We start from the raw sequence: 15,910 nt of genomic DNA on the forward strand, positions 1-15,910 counted from the left end.
GCCTCGTCCATACCGTGGGCTATGGCAGTCAGAGCGTGAAAGTTCCGATAATTCATATAAACGCTTCAAGGGATATTAGCAACGAGTTGAAGGGGAGACTTGAGGCAACTTACCAAAGCAAATTCAACCAGCATGGTATGGAGCTCAGGTCGTACCTGAAGGCACTCCATAACTTCTTCACACCGATCATTCCAAGACAGATTAAACTGTTGCAGGCTAGATTTTTTCTCGAAGAGAATATAATCTTGAAATGATCTCAAGTCTTTTCGCGCGGTTGAATCGGCCAGGTCGGCCAACGATACAGTGGATGCCGTAAGCGCATGGAAGAACGAAATGTCGGTCCGGAACTCAACCGCCGTATTGATGTCCCGCTGTTGGTGATATGTACGCTGATATCGCACGTCCAAGATGCCAATTATATCGCGAAGGGATCCAATGACAGGACGATCAAAGAGACGCGCAAGAGGGTTGATGATGAAGCTGGTATCTACGCAGTTTCCATCCCTGCAGCGAATGCCACTCGATATTACTGAGTGGGTGAACCCACCAATATCGGAAGCAGCCTGCCCAAAGTTAGTACGGAAGTCAAACAGAGCGCAAGGTGACTCACCTCCAGAAGATGGCTCTTAATCTCCTCCTTGTCAGAACATCGCTGAAGACGGTAGTAGAGTCGGACAGCGATTATGTCATGATGAAGAAGAAAGGAGTCTATCAAGTCCACCTCCTCTCCCAGTGCTTTTCGGACCCAAGCAGCAAAAGGGACGTGTTGAAATAGTGACCAGCTGTAATTATCAATCGCTCTCGTTACGGCAGACACATCTTGTATATCCACTCCTTGCAGAGGGTTTCCGATAGGGAGCTGAATTCTTGCGATGTCTTCCGAACGCTTCTCCAACCACGACATCAAATACTTGGAACTCTTTGTATCCATGATGAACAAACAGATCTAATCGCTCATTGAGAAACAGATGGATCCTTCAGAATGAGAGGAGTAAATGAAATCCAGCCCGTCATAAAGACTTAGGGAGAATGCCCGTCTGCCCAACATACAGTAAAGTCAGGAGACAAGGTGTACAAAAAAAGAAGCTAAGATTGAGACTTTTTTTCTAATGCAGTAGATATCACATTTTTTGCACCGAGAATGCTTCAGGGTTTATGGGGTGCAAGGAACTTTTCCTAATCGGGACTTATATGGGTGTTACATGTAAGTCCTGTTTAGGAAGACCTCTACGCTTGCCCCTCGGCACTAGCGGGAGAAACAAAGCCGCGCACAGGATGCATGGTCGCTTGGATCTTGGATCTTGAACCGGTGCACTTCTGATCATTAATTACCTACCAATGTCATACGAAACGCAGGTGGAGCATCTATATTAATTCAACAACTTCTCTCTCCAAATCTTGACATGAAATCAAACGAGGGTTTTCCTACATTTTGATCTCTTTCCCTTCCAGGCCCGTTCGCTATAAATCCCAATCCACCTCAAAGAAGATATCTCTATTCTATACCGCAGGTCTTCTTCATTATGGCAGATGTGGATCCCGCAAAACCGCCCGTCGAGGCTCCGAAAGTAATCCAATCCGGGGAGCAAGCGCCACCAAACACGGCATCTGACACTTACTATCTCATTCGTTACGATTGCCCAATTGGCCCAGTTCAGTCAGTTGTTGCTGAATGGCGTGTTATCAATAAAAATTCCCTTTTAACAGGATCACGTATCGGGGAATATAAATATGAAGGAAACAATGTTGCGCGGCCTCGAGCGCCGGATTTCCTTGCAAATGAGCTTAAGACCTGTGCTCTAGGGTTACTTATGATACCATTTTGGTTAGTGCAGCTGTCACTATATTTAATGCTGATACTAATAATCCTCATCTAGTGCCACGACAGAGACAGAGTTACAGTTAAACAACAACTTCACGGTGGAACATTGTATATTGTGAGCTTTCCTTATGATAACCCTCTTATCCAGATAATCAGCCTGCTAACAATTTATCCAGATTGGTTGCCGTGTACTCGAAAACATTTCCCACCACAGAAGTTAAATGTCTGCCTGACTCCGCCGAGTTTTTGAAAATTACCATCAATATGGCATCGATTTTCATAAATATAATGGAGGGAGATGGGCTGTCGTATCACGGGCCGTGGAAGAGTGATATCCGAGAACTCGCCCTCAAGATACAGAATGAATTGGGGATGAGTCATTACTTTATGAATGTATATGGCCCGAGAATGTGCCCGACAGAGAAAAATTCTTTGGCAATTATCGAAGCGTTCCTTCACAAAACATTAGTTCCAGTGGACAGGACTGACTGGAAACATGTTGCACATGTGTATGGAAACGTCTGTAAAGAATTTCGGATTGAAAAAGAGTTTACAGAGGCAATTACAGCTTCACTACAGGGTACAGTTCTTGATGAAAAGAGAAGAGCTTACTTGCAGCCTCTGTTGTAACAAGCAGGGCTATTTCATTGAATTTATTCATTACCCCTTTTTTGCCCTTCCCTTTTTCAGTTATTCTCTAGAAAGGATGATGTGGATGTCATATCTAGCACATCTCAATTGACATGTTTGTACCTGAAATGTTAGAGTTGTAATAATGCCCTAGGGTATACCGGTCATGTAACTGTTGCGCGCTGTATCCTGGTCTTCTCTCGTAGAGGCCTGTATATCGCTATCATATCTTTTTTACTCCCCCATTTCAAACAATGCAAAACGAGACTAAAACTACTGTGGTGTCCAAAAATACCCCAGACTACACGCTATCGTGTTGTGCCAGCCCTATGATTGACTGAAACTTCATCTTTTCTGCCCCCCAGGCGCCCGCGGTTGGAGCCTGCAACTTCCAAAGGATACCATGTCAGTGCAGGGATGACAGTGATATCAATTCGCTAGGGATGTTGCACGCCAAGCTCACGATTTATGTGGGCGATATTCAATACCAAGGAACTTTCCTAACTAGGACTTATATGGGGTGTTACATGTAAGTCCTGTTTAGGAAGATCTTGGCATTTGCCCCAGTAGTAAATCTTCGCCAATCAGCACCAGCAGGTGAAACAAGGCCACGCATGATCGCTTGGATCTTGGACAAGTGGAGACCACCTGCAGGCATATTCACCTATCTTGGTGGAATATCCATGCGCTAGTGCCAAATGACAGCAACTAATGCATGATGGGATTATTGTTTGGTTCGCTGGGCATTACTGACGCCTGCTCTCTCAGTTTTTGGGGCCTTCCATCTTCCGGATGCTGAGTGGTGATAGTTTTGGCACCGGAGCACCGTGCACGGCTAGATCTATATACTGACAGGGGATGGCCCCTGCTGCGAGTACTAAGCCAAATGTTTGGTTCTCGCTTGCTTTGGACAATCGAATATACTCTTGACACCTCATTGCTGACCCGGGAAAATACACGGCTAGAATCAAGGGATCGGCCCGCGTGGCTTATGCAGGTCCTAATAACCGCCTTGCTGCGTCTTTCGATGGAAGATGGCCCCTGGAGCAAGTACATGCATGCGCAGTTTTGCAGGCCAGCCATTCACACTTATTACTCACCAGGAGGAAGTTGCTGCATGAATTGTCATTTAGGCCTGCCTGAGCTTGGTTGCCTTGATGTACATGGGCCCTGTTACCATGCCTTAATGTCAAGCCGGTATACACAGCTGAAAACGAGTGGGCTGTCAAAAATTACTACGCCGCTTGACAGCCCGTGTTTGCCGTTTGTTTTTTTAATCATTTCCTGGTTTTGGCTGGTTATCCGCAAGCATAAAGGGATAGGAGCGGCCCTTTTAATATACTTCACTGTCTGGTCACAAGCGACATCTTGCCATATCTTTCTCTGCTCTGACTCAACCACTCACTTCTTATTAAGGCGAGCAGTGAGCCAGCATGTTCTCCGATCAATCAACGAGGCAATTGTCTGCCTCTCCTCCACTTTCTTTCAAACCCCACTACGTTCAATATCCACGATATTTTGCTCTTCAATCTCATATCGTGGATACTGAGGAACGTACTGATGCTCATGAGGATGAGGTTGAAGAGCAGATGTCATACAGCGGGAACCCAATGGCATCTGATCCAGTGACACCGGCCCTTGAAGGATTTCCAAATGTCAAGGTGTTTGATCAGCTCCTGGAGAGGTAATAATCACTACCATCTATTCATCCCTGGAAAAGGTCGCTGACAGGTTTATTAGCTATATTTTAAGTTCACCTTTAAAGACTTTAATAACCTCAAACGACGCTGAACAGATAAGAATGGTACTCCTTAATCCCAAAGACACATTCATAGAGTCAGCATATTTTCGGTATGAATGTTGGAATTTCATTTCTTTTTAGATTGAGATGTAATATTTGTGTATAGTTATTTTAAAATCTGGGACTGATATATGATTTGAAGGAATTGGGTGAAAAATTCGTTCATGCTCAGCAATAACCAGACACCCAAGGTATGTTTTGAAAAGTCATATGGAATTATGTGCCCTCAGACTGATGATCATCTAGGGCAAAGAATTGATCTGCCGCGAAGGGAAACCCATAGTAATTCAAGAGAAGCTGTTTAAAGTTCTGACAAGAGCACATCAGCAATGTCAACACGGAGGCAGGGATAAGACTACAGCACAAGCTAGAATGACATATTCCGGGTACACCCATTACAGCTACAGGCCAAAATTTTCCCCTTGGAAAGGATCAAATAAACTAACTGCCGAATTAACAGAATCCCTGCAGAACTAGTTGCACAATACATAAAAATATGCCCAACATGCAGACCAATATTATCTGAACCACCAGTACTGGCTTCTAAAGGATTCCCAGAGGTTGTTGAGTTTGACAAGCGCATGGCAAGGTACCTATATCAATTCAACACTGAGAGAGGCTACTGATATGTTTATTAGTTATATCAAACATTTGCCTGATGAATTTAAGGATAAAGCTACAATATCCTGGGGCATAGCTGGGAAGATTGGAAAGACGCTCCTTGGTGACACTACAGAACCAGTCGAGTTTCAGTATGCATGTTAAAATTTCAACCTTCATGAATAGTTGTTTAGATGCTGACTTAATGTTGAAGAGATTGGTCCAAACAGATGTTCACATTAGGGCTGATCAATGGCAAGCGTTCCGTCTTCCGGGGAGGGAAACCCATTGCAATTCAAGAGAAGATATTTAAAATTCTGACAATTGCACATTGGAAATGTGGACATGAAGACCAGAAAACAACTTCAGCAGAAGCTAACAAATTGTATTCTTGGTGAGTATATTCATTGCCGCCTGGGGATATTTTGAAAAGATAATCTTGGCTAACTTCAGAATTAACAGGATTCCTGAGGAACTAATTCGTGAATTCATTAATATATGCCCAACATGCAGGCTGAAATTCACTAGACAGTTCGTGTGTGAATATGATGGATGCAAAAAAAGCTATCAACAGCTGGACAATCTGAGATGGCATCAGTTGAATCGTACGCATTATACTTTCCCTCCTATTGATTCTTTCTATTGCTAATGTTAGCAATAAGACAACCCTAAGAACATCTATCATCGCGACTTCCCTAAATGGCTTCAATGTCACAAGTCCGCAGACCCTCTGGCAATGAAGTTCCAGGCAGGGTCCTACCACTGCAAACTCATCAATCCTTCTAGAGGCAAGCCTTGCAATTCTGCCCTTTCCTGTCCTCGCCATCTTAGAAGGCATCTCAATATAGTCCACAACGCCCACAAGCAAAAGGTGCGGTGCCGTTTATGTACAAAGGAAAATACCTTTTCGAGCAAGAATAGCTTGGCACGGCACATGCGGGTTCTCCACCCCGATTGGCCAGGCAGGTAGAAACGCAAGTTTTTTTGCCACCCTCAAATGCTATTCAAAAAGAAAAAAAGAGAAAAAAAGAGGGAAGGAATTAAACAGGGAAGGAATTGAATGAAAACCAAAGAAACATCTATGCCAGTTTTGTGCAGGTGTGGCCGAGACTCGTGTCGGTCATGTTGCTAGTATGGTCGTAGGCGCCGTTTTATATCCCTTAAGCTGAATGCCACATCCAAATACGCGAGAGGGTTTCTGGCGGCTTGGCTTGTGAGGTTACGATGTATTCCAACTCTGTGATAACTGTCAGAGACCAAGTCATAAAGAGATCGATGTTACTTACCCATTCTGCTGGCAAAATGATCTGTATTTGTAGGCAAAGTGGGCTGGTTCTATGCCTTCAGCCCCCGTTTACGCTAAGGGTCCCCTTTCCAGACAGATGAGGAGTGACCGTGAAAGACCACACCGTTTTACGGACTCGTAGGCTGCTAGGGACAGTTTCAGGATCGGATGGATGAGGGCGTATTGAGCAGACAAAATTTGACTAACTTTCAAAGGCCGGTCGTGCGCCAGACATCTTCATATACAATCACCACGGACATGGAAGCCGGGGAGATCCGTAGAAACAGGCCTCACGCGGTGGGACCAAAGAATAAATACAGGCAAGGAGAAAAGGGAAGATCGAGCGAGGGAAACAAAGTGGGAGGAGGGCTGGCTTTATATGCCTACAGACCTACGCTGCCGCTCCCCCACAAGACAAATTGAGAGCAACCGCAAGTAGACCGCACCATTTATGAGATTTGTTGGCTAATGAGATAGGGACTGGTTCAGGGATTATTTGAGGGTGTATAGAGCCGGCTCGGGCCAGCTGGAGAGATAGAAACGGTGCTTACAATACAGATCGTCTTCCACGCTTTCTGTTGATGTGCATCTAGAAACGGGGTTTACAATAACTAAACTTTCATAGACTATTGAACTGTTCAACGCGGAAAACACAAAAGTACAGACAATCAAACGCAATTCATAAGATTCAGCGTTATATCCAGCAGCGTTTGTCATTAGATACAGTTACCGAGAGAGAAATATGAGAAAGAACAAATTCATCTCTTGCCGACGCATCTCACGCCATATTAGACGAACAATCCCCGAACATGGAAACCTCCCTCCCGCCGGCCTAGGGAACAAATGTAGCCCGTTTGTATATCCTGGAATGCCACTGGGTGACTGGGCTCATGTATATGAGTTCATGTTTTCTGCTGCACCTGGACCAGTGCAGTCGCGATCGAATTCTTCACTGTAGGCACGGGCGTCTTCGATGTGGTCAAACCTGACTGCTCCTTTCCCGGCTAGCGCACGTGCGACTCCAACAATGTTTTTGATCTAGGGCTTGGTTAGTAATAGCGATCGAGAGGGCACGGGACTTGATCCCTCACCTGCCGTCCGTTGAAACTCCTCTGCGCCAGTTTCTCCAGGTCTTTGTCCGAGATCTCAGCACCAGCCCGTTTTAAGAATGTCATCCAGACCCTGGTCATGGCTTGCTTGCTCAATTCGGTGTACTTGAGACCAAAGTGGATCCGGCTCTGCATCGCAGGGTCCAATGTGGTGAGTCGGTTAGTGGTGAGAAACATAATTCCTTGGAAGTATTCGAGCAAGCGGAGAAATATGGAAACCATGCCGTTCTGCTGTAGGCTATTGGTGCTACGATCGCTCAAGAAGACGTCAGCCTCATCCAGGAGAAATATCGCGCGCCAACGACGAACAAGGTCAAGAATTCGAGATAGATGCTCTTCCAGCTGGACCGCGTCGGTACCGAGGTCGCCAGCACAAGCCTACATTTGTTAGGAATGAGGTTAAATTTCTTTGTCACCGGAGAAACGAACCGTGTATAGAGGCCTTCTCACGACGGCAGCGATGCCCTCTGCGGTCAACGTTTTGCCAACTCCCGGTGGGCCGCTAGGTGAAAGAGCTGTCAGCTGCGTAGAGTTTGGCTAAACAATGTAGGATTTATGATAGAAGAAACGTACTGCAGCAGGAAAATGAGTACGTTTCCCTTTCCACTCACGATGTCGTCGAACGAATACGTCTCCGAACTATAGCTTTCTAACCATCCGACCAGATCCGCCTGTTTCTTTTTTTTTGGATTTCAAGAGACTCGAACGATGACTCGTCCCAGTCGATCGGCTTGATGTTCCGCCACGGCAAATTCCGCTGTACACCATGTTGAGCTTAACAAGGACCATCGAATGGAACACGCAGTACTAACCCCATATCCTTTTACTCAGACTGAATCCCAGAACTGTCGGATTGCAGAGGATGTATTGCTCCCCAGTCATATTTTTCGGGTCCAGCTCCCGATGTTTCACTGTTTTCTGCTCCTTCTCCCTCTCGAAATCGGCATCGTACAAACTGAAGCCAAGAGAATCACGGGCTTCTTTTTTGACACGAGGTAGTCCATAATTCGGGTTCATCTCCTTGAAGGAAGATGCGTCGATGACCACACGGCCCTTCAGGGGGAATTTAAATGGCCCCTTCTCTCTCTTGACATGCGCGAGACCGTTGTAGTCACAGTGGTTCGTACTCATGAGGTCGACGAATTTGCGGCCTCGCGCGCCGAGACTTCGTTTGACTTCAACTTGATCCTTGTGGAATTCCAGGGGTAACACTTCAAGATCACTGATCCTTTTGGCGGACTGGAAAAGAGGGATCTTGAGCACCGAGGTTACCTCTCCGAATGCTTTTCCATCGTAATCCAACGAGCGACATTCGATCTCGAAGGCTAGCCCCTCTCCAGGGCGAGCCGCCACTCGGCCAGAATCATATATAAAGCATTTCGGCTGCTCCGAGCTAGAGTCGGTCGTGAAGATCAGCTCGTTCGGCTTGAACAGAGCCCAGAGGAGGGGAAAGGTAATTTCACCATGCTGAAGGAGAGGATCCAGTCTCTCTTTTGTGGCCGAAAAGTGTTTGTTTAGGAATGCAACGAGCAGATTGAGATGCTGACGTGCGATCGAACCGGATTTAAGTTTTTGACAGTCACGTTCAAGATCTGGCAGGAACAGGAACAACACATTCGGCGACACCTACTATTATTAGCTTCTGAATGATCGAAGAGAACTGGAACAGGATAGTTCCCACAGACGGCTTGTCCTCCCTCAGGATGACGGCCTTTACATTTGCCAGCACACGTCGCAAGATCTCCACTAGTTCAGGCGACTTGATGTCAAGGTGGGTCGTAGCAGCCTTGTTATCTTGATCTTGACCGGGGTCAGTTGTCAATATCAAAGCGATGAGGGAAAGACTCACCGAACTTAAGCCGAACGACGAATAAGTACTCTTCATATTTGTCGTCCCCATCAGACTGAGTATCTGGGTTTTCGATAATCTCGTACTTGTGGCTCCGTGTGTTCCAGCTGGAGGGCGATTAGCGGAAGGAGTCAACAATTGCAGCGGGAACTCACACTTCTTTAACCGTTACGAACTCAAGCTTCGAGGCTCGACTTTTCGCATCTTTCACTTTTTCCAACTGTGGGTTCTCGGGCTTCTTTGCCGACGTGTTGGCTTTCGTGCCCTTGACTTCGTGAAGGGCTTCTATGAGTTCTACAAAAAGATCTTTCAGTTCGTTTCGTGTGGCAGGCTTCTGAATAACACAATGCTGGGGACTTTCATCGATAGGGGTGCATGGAGGCGTTTGGGCCGACGGGAAAGTCGCAGGGGCCTTTCCATTGGGCTTCATTGCTTTAGGCATGGCAATAGTTTATGTATGGATAAAGAAGTCTTAGAAACGGGATTGGGAAACTGGCTTATTGGTGTCTTTGAGAGTCTCGAATGTCTGTTTGTTGCCTCAGGATTTGGGGGGATTGTGCCTCCTTATATGCCATTCTGTCGACTCTCCTGGCACCTATTCTTTGTGGTCTTCCCCATTCCGCTTGGACATGGCCGTCGCTCTCCCATTTTAAGGATGCATGAAACTGTGCCGCAGGATACATGGTCTCGACCTCGTCGACATGATATCGATCTGAGAACCCGTTGGAGGAAGCTTGCCGTCTTCTCCTCTGCCTAGTCAATCTGCACCCATCTAGACTCCTCATTTGGACACAACCATCCGGGTTCATCATCGTGAACTACATGGTTCGCTGTCTCTAGACCTAGAACTATTGGCGGTCGATCTATCATCGACTGATTAATGGAAGTGTGCTGTGCCTGAGTGGTTGAGATAATTGAAGAGAATCTTGTCGTAGCTTGCAGTAGTGGGACTGAGCTGTGTAGCTGCATGAGAAGCAAATACTCGTTTTTTCATAGCGCTCGCGTGTGGGGAAATACGGGAAATACGGGAAATAAAGGAACTTGGGGAAATGAGGGAAATTTTAGGCAATAGAGGAGTTAAGGGAAGTATGTCAGCTGACAATGGTGGACAGCAGCCACATGACCTGATCTTGAATTCGTGTTGGGCTCCATTTCTGCCCGACTCTCAGTTTACCCCTCGCTGGAAAATGGGTCCCCATCAACATTGACAATCACCTTTAAAAGGCATTCGTCTACCTACGTAAATCACATTCTCGATTTTACTGCGCACCATCGCAATACCTTGACTGGACAAGTCCACTTACTGTGATATGACGCAGGCCGTGAGTGAACAAACTCTTGTATGTGCATCTCAACGAATTCTTGACAAATGCTTATAATTCACAGCGCACACGTTGGAAACCTCTAACCGTTTCTGCGACCTTTTTCGACGATTGCAATAAGCATGCAATCAATTATATTTTACCCGAGAACTACGAAAGAAAGCTTTATTGCTTCGACTGCGAAAGCATCGAGTTTCAAAATGAGAAAGGCGAAAGAATATGGGGAACAGAGGGAGAAGGAGAAATGGACAGCCTTCCTTCAAAAGTTGGCGTTTACATTGTCAGAGGGAAATCAAGAGTCGCATGAGGATGATCAAAAATTTATGCGTAAAGCTTGTTAGCTATGTATGTACCAGCGATGAAACCTATACGCAGACGGAATATGCCATTGTGAGGTTGTTGTGGTTGTACTTCGATGGAAACGCAGTCTGTTGTGTCGTGAGATGAATCAGCTTTCTCCCATTCCCGTAGCTGACTTTTCTCAATTGCGTTGCCAATACGAGGACCGAAGATTGGGGAAATCGCTGAAACAGATGCCTCTTGAAAGAAGTCCTGATTATTATTTTTCTGCACGCATTCTTCTGAGGAGTAGAGCGAGGCTAGAGAAAGTATTCTCTCGCATGCCGACGGGAATAGAGTCTTGATTAGGTCTTCAGTAAGACAAACTTCCACTGAAATAATCGCGTCCTGATAGTTCTGCTTAGGAAGTTTCATCCCGACACATTCTGTTGTCCGAAGAGTTTGACAGTTCACTTCAAGTGTCCGCCGAGCAGATTTCTCGATGCTACAGCAAATATGCTCGCTGAAGATATTGTGAATAGCACTCGAATCGGCCGCTTGATAAGCCCAATAACTGCCGGTCTCTGTACTGGTAATCGGCTTTTGCGTTCGATAAGAGACTTGCGACAGGTTAGCAGGCCGAAGATAGTTGGCAAGAAAATTCTGACAAACCCTGAGGGGGGAACACGGATTCTATCAGTAGCTGGAACAGAGGGTTTTGACTGAACATTCGTTTCCTAGCTATACTTTCCAAGGTTGCTCGAACATGATCCCCAAGATCAATCTTTTCAGTCAGGCCATGATTTTGGCGAAACTCGGTAACATTAAATCTCTCGCAACCCTTTGGTGTAATAGCCAATATGAAAGGGATGAAAATGTGTGGGTAGTCCTCTAGAATCTCTAAATACACTTTCTGAGCTTTCTTTTCTTTGTATTTTACTCTGTATTCTTCTTTAGAACGAGGTGTCTTGCCGCGCTTTTGAACTCCCAAAGGTTTAAAGGTTATGATCAATCGTTCCTCAAGGATTTCTCGATAGAATGCAGGTATAGTTCGCCGTCGATTAATCTCCTGCAAGATATCGAAAACACGAAGAGACCTAGAAAACACCATGCTGTGATTGAGTGGGCAAAAGTTGTTTTGGCGGGGGGGAATAGCTTAGTGAAAGAAGCTTGGAAATAGCGGAAGTAGAGGTAATAAAAGGATAACAGGGAAATAGAAGAGGGAAAGGGAAATAGGTGAAAGAGGGGAAATGGACGAGGAGTCAGCACCAATATATCACTTTGTCGCAGTGCTAGGTAGGTAGGATTTGCAACAAGACCTTGGGTTCGAATAATCCCAGCTGGTTGGCGATTCCGGCTGGTCTGAACAGGGAAGTTGGATCCTGAGCCAAGTAAATTAACTCGGGACGTTTTATTTACATATCATGTGCCGCTCCTTCGTATCCAGTGTTGGGGTATTTACCGATCCCAACAACCGCAACTATCACATAAAAAGAATGCCCGAAAATAAACCCAAACGTAAGTCCTCGCGCCTAGATGACGATCGTTGCACTAGCCGGGAGACTGGGAGCATCTATTCAGGACTCAGGCCACTACCACCCACTTGGCTTCCAGCTACCAACGACTGGCCCTCAGTAGCAATAATTTCCGGATAAGCGCCTGAAGCGCATTCTACGATCCTATGCAAAAGTTGATTATAAGAACCTCTGCCGCCTTCTGACCTCGATGCATACTCGCATGATAAAAGATCCAAAAATTTATGTTTATGACCATATGCCTAGTTCAGTGACCTCCAACCCGTCTCGCAAGCGTCAGTATCCTGAGCCCCATCCATCCGACAGGTCACGGTTTCGGAAAAGGCAGAAGCTTGACGCGTCGGCATCAGCATATTGGGATAACCTGTCAAAGATTTGGTTAACCAAAGATGCATTAGAGGAGTTGGATCGAAGAAACAGCCACCCGAAACCCACCCAGAACCATCATAGACCTATCACTCGACAATTTCACACTGAGCTGAAGAAGTGCTGTAATCTTTTTCAGTTTGCGCCGGCCTTTCTCCGTGATTGTCCACCCGCTTGTTCAAAACAGATAAAGAGGGTTTCCAGATTAGGAGGACCTGACCTAACTGACCTTAGAAATGTACGTAACTACAAATCAATGCAGATACATCATTGCTGAAAATATTGCCCAGTTTCCTAAACCAGAAAACTTCCTCGAAAGAGCAATGAGCTCAAGGTCCCGGAGTAGAAAGCGACGCGCAGGTTCTCCTCCATCAACAAGCGCAGATACAAGGGGTACCACCAAGTCCACGAGCACCACACCCTATAATCGTAACTTCCAGCAGAATCTAATTGATCATGGCGTTTACCCCGACGGATATGAATATCCGGATGGTCAAATACCAGCAATGCCAAATAACTGGGAGGAGATCAATGTAACACTAGCTCGACCCCGGCCCTCCCTTTCCCCATCAAAGTTCTCCGATGAACATTTCCGGAAATTCAAACGAGCAGATACCCACGCATCTAAAGAACAACCGGTCACAACGTCAGTGATTCCTATCATCGAAGGTGATGTTGATGATCCCAAATGCGCTGGAGGGGGATACCCGCTTGGAAACCTTGCCCCCTTAACTGATGGCACACTGGCTCAGGCCAAGCCAGATCACTTGTACGGCGCGCGTCCTGAACAGCTGAATCGCCAGATCCGCAATGAACTCCGCGACTATATCATCCCATCAACACAAGATGATCTTCCGATTGTACCGAATTTCTTTTTGGAAGCAAAAGGCCCCGATGGATCCTTGGCTGTGGCTACACGGCAGGCTTGTTATGATGGCGCACTAGGAGCTCGGGGTATACACGCTCTCCAGTCATTCCAACAAGACGGATCAAGGTCACCTTACGACAACAATGCTTACACTCTTACATCAATTTATCATGGCGGTACACTCAAGCTGTACACAACTCATCTCACTGAGCCCAACGGCCCAGGCCATCGCCCTGAATATAGTATGACCCAACTCAATACTTGGGGCATGACTGGGAACTTGGAAACGTTTCGGCAAGGAGCATGCGCATATCGAAATGGTCGGGACTGGGCAAAGGAAAAGAGGGACGAATTTATTAGGACGGCAAATGAAGCAAACTCAAAGGCTCAATCTCAGCTACTTCATTCAACATCTCAGAGCCAGACAGCTTCCGAGGCAGCTCCTACCATGGACGACTCTGATGTATCGACGTTGTCTGACGAAGCGGAGTATTCAAATGCGCAATGGAGCTTCGCAGCTACAATGGAAGAAGGGGAAGAAGAGATTCTTAGCAGAAATGCCAAGAAGCCGAGAGTTAGTTCCATTGGTCAAGGAGCGGGTAACAAGACTACTCACTGTCCGAATTGATGACAAATAGGGCTTGTCATGCACAGGTGGGGACCATCTCGCACCAGGCTGATCAAAGTCATCACAAGAATAGCATAAATGATTCGATTTGGGGGAGAAGAAAGGGGGGTAGCTCAACGTCCTAGCATGCAGACTTCGGCCCCGCAGGTTTCTAGGAAGGCCATGCTTGCGAGGCACCAGAGCCGTGGGCAGAGGCCTCTCACGTGTGCCTGGGGGAAGGGCGGATTCTGGATTCTGAGTGCCAAGAATTGGGGCCCTTGGCTCAGTTAGAGAGGGCTTGGAGTGCCGCGGCGCCCACGGCTTGAAGTTGTCACATGAAACGCGAGGGCCATCTGGATAGGGGGGCGACGCAATCGATATTATACTGACTTTGTCTCGGCTTTATAAGTTGATACTGATCAATCTTATTTTCCGTGGGACTAAAAGGACAGTTAGAAGGAGTGAACGTGCAGGGCGGCAACAGGGAAAAAAGAAATCAATTGCCCAGTAGAGGCATCGAAGCACACAACACCACGAACAAACCACAGTCGACAATTATATTTTCACTGGTCATTCATTCTCTTGGCTGGCCGTTCCCTATCTCTGGAACCTAATGGACGTTTTGACAATCAAAGAGGCGGAGATATCAGCTAGCACAAGGAAATTTTCCAATCTAACTTGTATTTGAAATAACGACGCTAAAAATGCGTGCCCCACAGCCGTTAAAGTACTATGTAGTCCAACCCTAAGTTAAGTAGCAAGCATTCCAAGGTAGTTTCGTACCTCAGAGCTAATCCTGCCACTTTGGGGGACACCGCAGCACCAGCACTTCATTGATGGCCTGGGAAAATTATACACAACAAGAAGAGGGCTCGCATATCGCACAAAATAAATACGCAAGAATGACCATCAGTACGCCCCTCAATATAACGCATGACCTGATCCTGTAGCAACAAGCACTCTTAAACTCTCTGAATTACAAATGAAAGAAAAAGCTATCCAGAATTATTCAAACACTCTCCAATCCTGTTGCTCTGCTCTAGTATCGATCTTGCCTTATCATCATCTACCATCATATCTTCTGCGACAAATTTTGTCAGAACTTCAGGCACAAGCACCTCCTGAATATACATTGCAACCCCATACTTTTGAACAAGGCTCTTCTGTTTGGAGGCCTCTCTGAGATCGCTTGCAAAAAGATATGCAATTTCTTCTCCGCTAATATATTTATTAGCATAATGACATTAATACGTTCTCCAAAATCCTAAGCTTACTTACAGAATATCGGATGCTTTTGGTCCGTAATATCCGAGGGTATGGTAACGCGATCGTATTACGCTGTGTGATTTAATCTTGGCTTCCATAGAGCCCTCGAAAAACGATTGTTCGTTTGACTGAGTGATTTTTTGAACGAAATGCTTTTGCTGAAGGAGACGGTCTTTAAGTGCACTCCAGTCAATTGTAGGGTAGCCACGCTTCAACCATTCATCATTGGCCGCCTTTGCTTCGTGCGCTCGACAAAGATCGTACTGCAGCCTGAATGGGAGGGGGGGCGTGCACTTGATAATGCTCCGATATAGAGTTATGTCGACCTCAGCGCCGCAGATGTGGCATCGTGCATAACCGAGATTTTCCGTCACGGGATCGATGGAGATCACGTCGGCGAAAGCGACTCCAGGTATCCTTTTTGGTTTGCGAGGACGACGAATCCGTTTCGGTTTGTGAGATATTCGGGGAACTTTAAAACTAAAGTCTGGATCCGAACCCTCAGCATCGCAGGCTTTAATAAAAATCGGAGGGCTTTCTGCTTCCGCTTCCGACCTCGGACTGGAGGAAT

The 15,910-nt window shown here is 46.2% G+C and overlaps 5 protein-coding genes across 5 annotated transcripts; 2 read left to right on the forward strand and 3 right to left on the reverse strand.

Annotated features, from left to right (window-relative positions):
• Window positions 1-65: 65 nt before the first annotated feature.
• HCAG_07156 (predicted protein) lies at window positions 66-931 on the reverse strand (the record flags this gene model as incomplete). The annotated part of the gene is made up of 2 exons (XM_001537684.1): window positions 66-563; window positions 611-931. 2 exons carry the CDS (start codon window positions 929-931, stop codon window positions 66-68), a joined length of 819 nt encoding a protein of 272 aa, XP_001537734.1.
• A 592-nt stretch (window positions 932-1,523) lies between these two features.
• Window positions 1,524-6,676, forward strand: HCAG_07157 (predicted protein; the record flags this gene model as incomplete). Its single annotated transcript, XM_001537685.1, has 17 exons — window positions 1,524-1,825; window positions 1,878-1,937; window positions 1,999-2,215; window positions 2,588-2,664; window positions 2,997-3,124; window positions 3,586-3,649; window positions 4,053-4,136; window positions 4,396-4,444; window positions 4,500-4,639; window positions 4,714-4,842; window positions 4,892-5,005; window positions 5,068-5,247; window positions 5,316-5,335; window positions 5,516-5,724; window positions 6,173-6,276; window positions 6,370-6,573; window positions 6,649-6,676. The coding sequence occupies 17 exons, from the start codon at window positions 1,524-1,526 to the stop codon at window positions 6,674-6,676; spliced, it is 2,109 nt and encodes a 702-aa protein (XP_001537735.1).
• Window positions 6,677-7,026: 350 nt separating this feature from the next.
• Window positions 7,027-9,538, reverse strand: HCAG_07158 (predicted protein; the record flags this gene model as incomplete). Its single annotated transcript, XM_001537686.1, has 7 exons — window positions 7,027-7,176; window positions 7,230-7,625; window positions 7,677-7,735; window positions 8,060-8,789; window positions 8,878-9,047; window positions 9,097-9,203; window positions 9,252-9,538. The coding sequence occupies 7 exons, from the start codon at window positions 9,536-9,538 to the stop codon at window positions 7,027-7,029; spliced, it is 1,899 nt and encodes a 632-aa protein (XP_001537736.1).
• A 2,409-nt stretch (window positions 9,539-11,947) lies between these two features.
• On the forward strand, window positions 11,948-14,399 carry HCAG_07159 (predicted protein; the record flags this gene model as incomplete). The annotated part of the gene is made up of 4 exons (XM_001537687.1): window positions 11,948-11,993; window positions 12,445-12,511; window positions 12,861-14,040; window positions 14,250-14,399. 4 exons carry the CDS (start codon window positions 11,948-11,950, stop codon window positions 14,397-14,399), a joined length of 1,443 nt encoding a protein of 480 aa, XP_001537737.1.
• A 669-nt stretch (window positions 14,400-15,068) lies between these two features.
• Window positions 15,069-15,437, reverse strand: HCAG_07160 (predicted protein; the record flags this gene model as incomplete). Its single annotated transcript, XM_001537688.1, has 2 exons — window positions 15,069-15,291; window positions 15,352-15,437. The coding sequence occupies 2 exons, from the start codon at window positions 15,435-15,437 to the stop codon at window positions 15,069-15,071; spliced, it is 309 nt and encodes a 102-aa protein (XP_001537738.1).
• Window positions 15,438-15,910: the final 473 nt, after the last annotated feature.

Source organism: Histoplasma capsulatum, genomic scaffold (assembly GCF_000149585.1).
Source record: "Histoplasma capsulatum NAm1 scaffold_8 genomic scaffold, whole genome shotgun sequence".
Classification (NCBI taxonomy): domain Eukaryota; kingdom Fungi; phylum Ascomycota; class Eurotiomycetes; order Onygenales; family Ajellomycetaceae; genus Histoplasma; species Histoplasma mississippiense.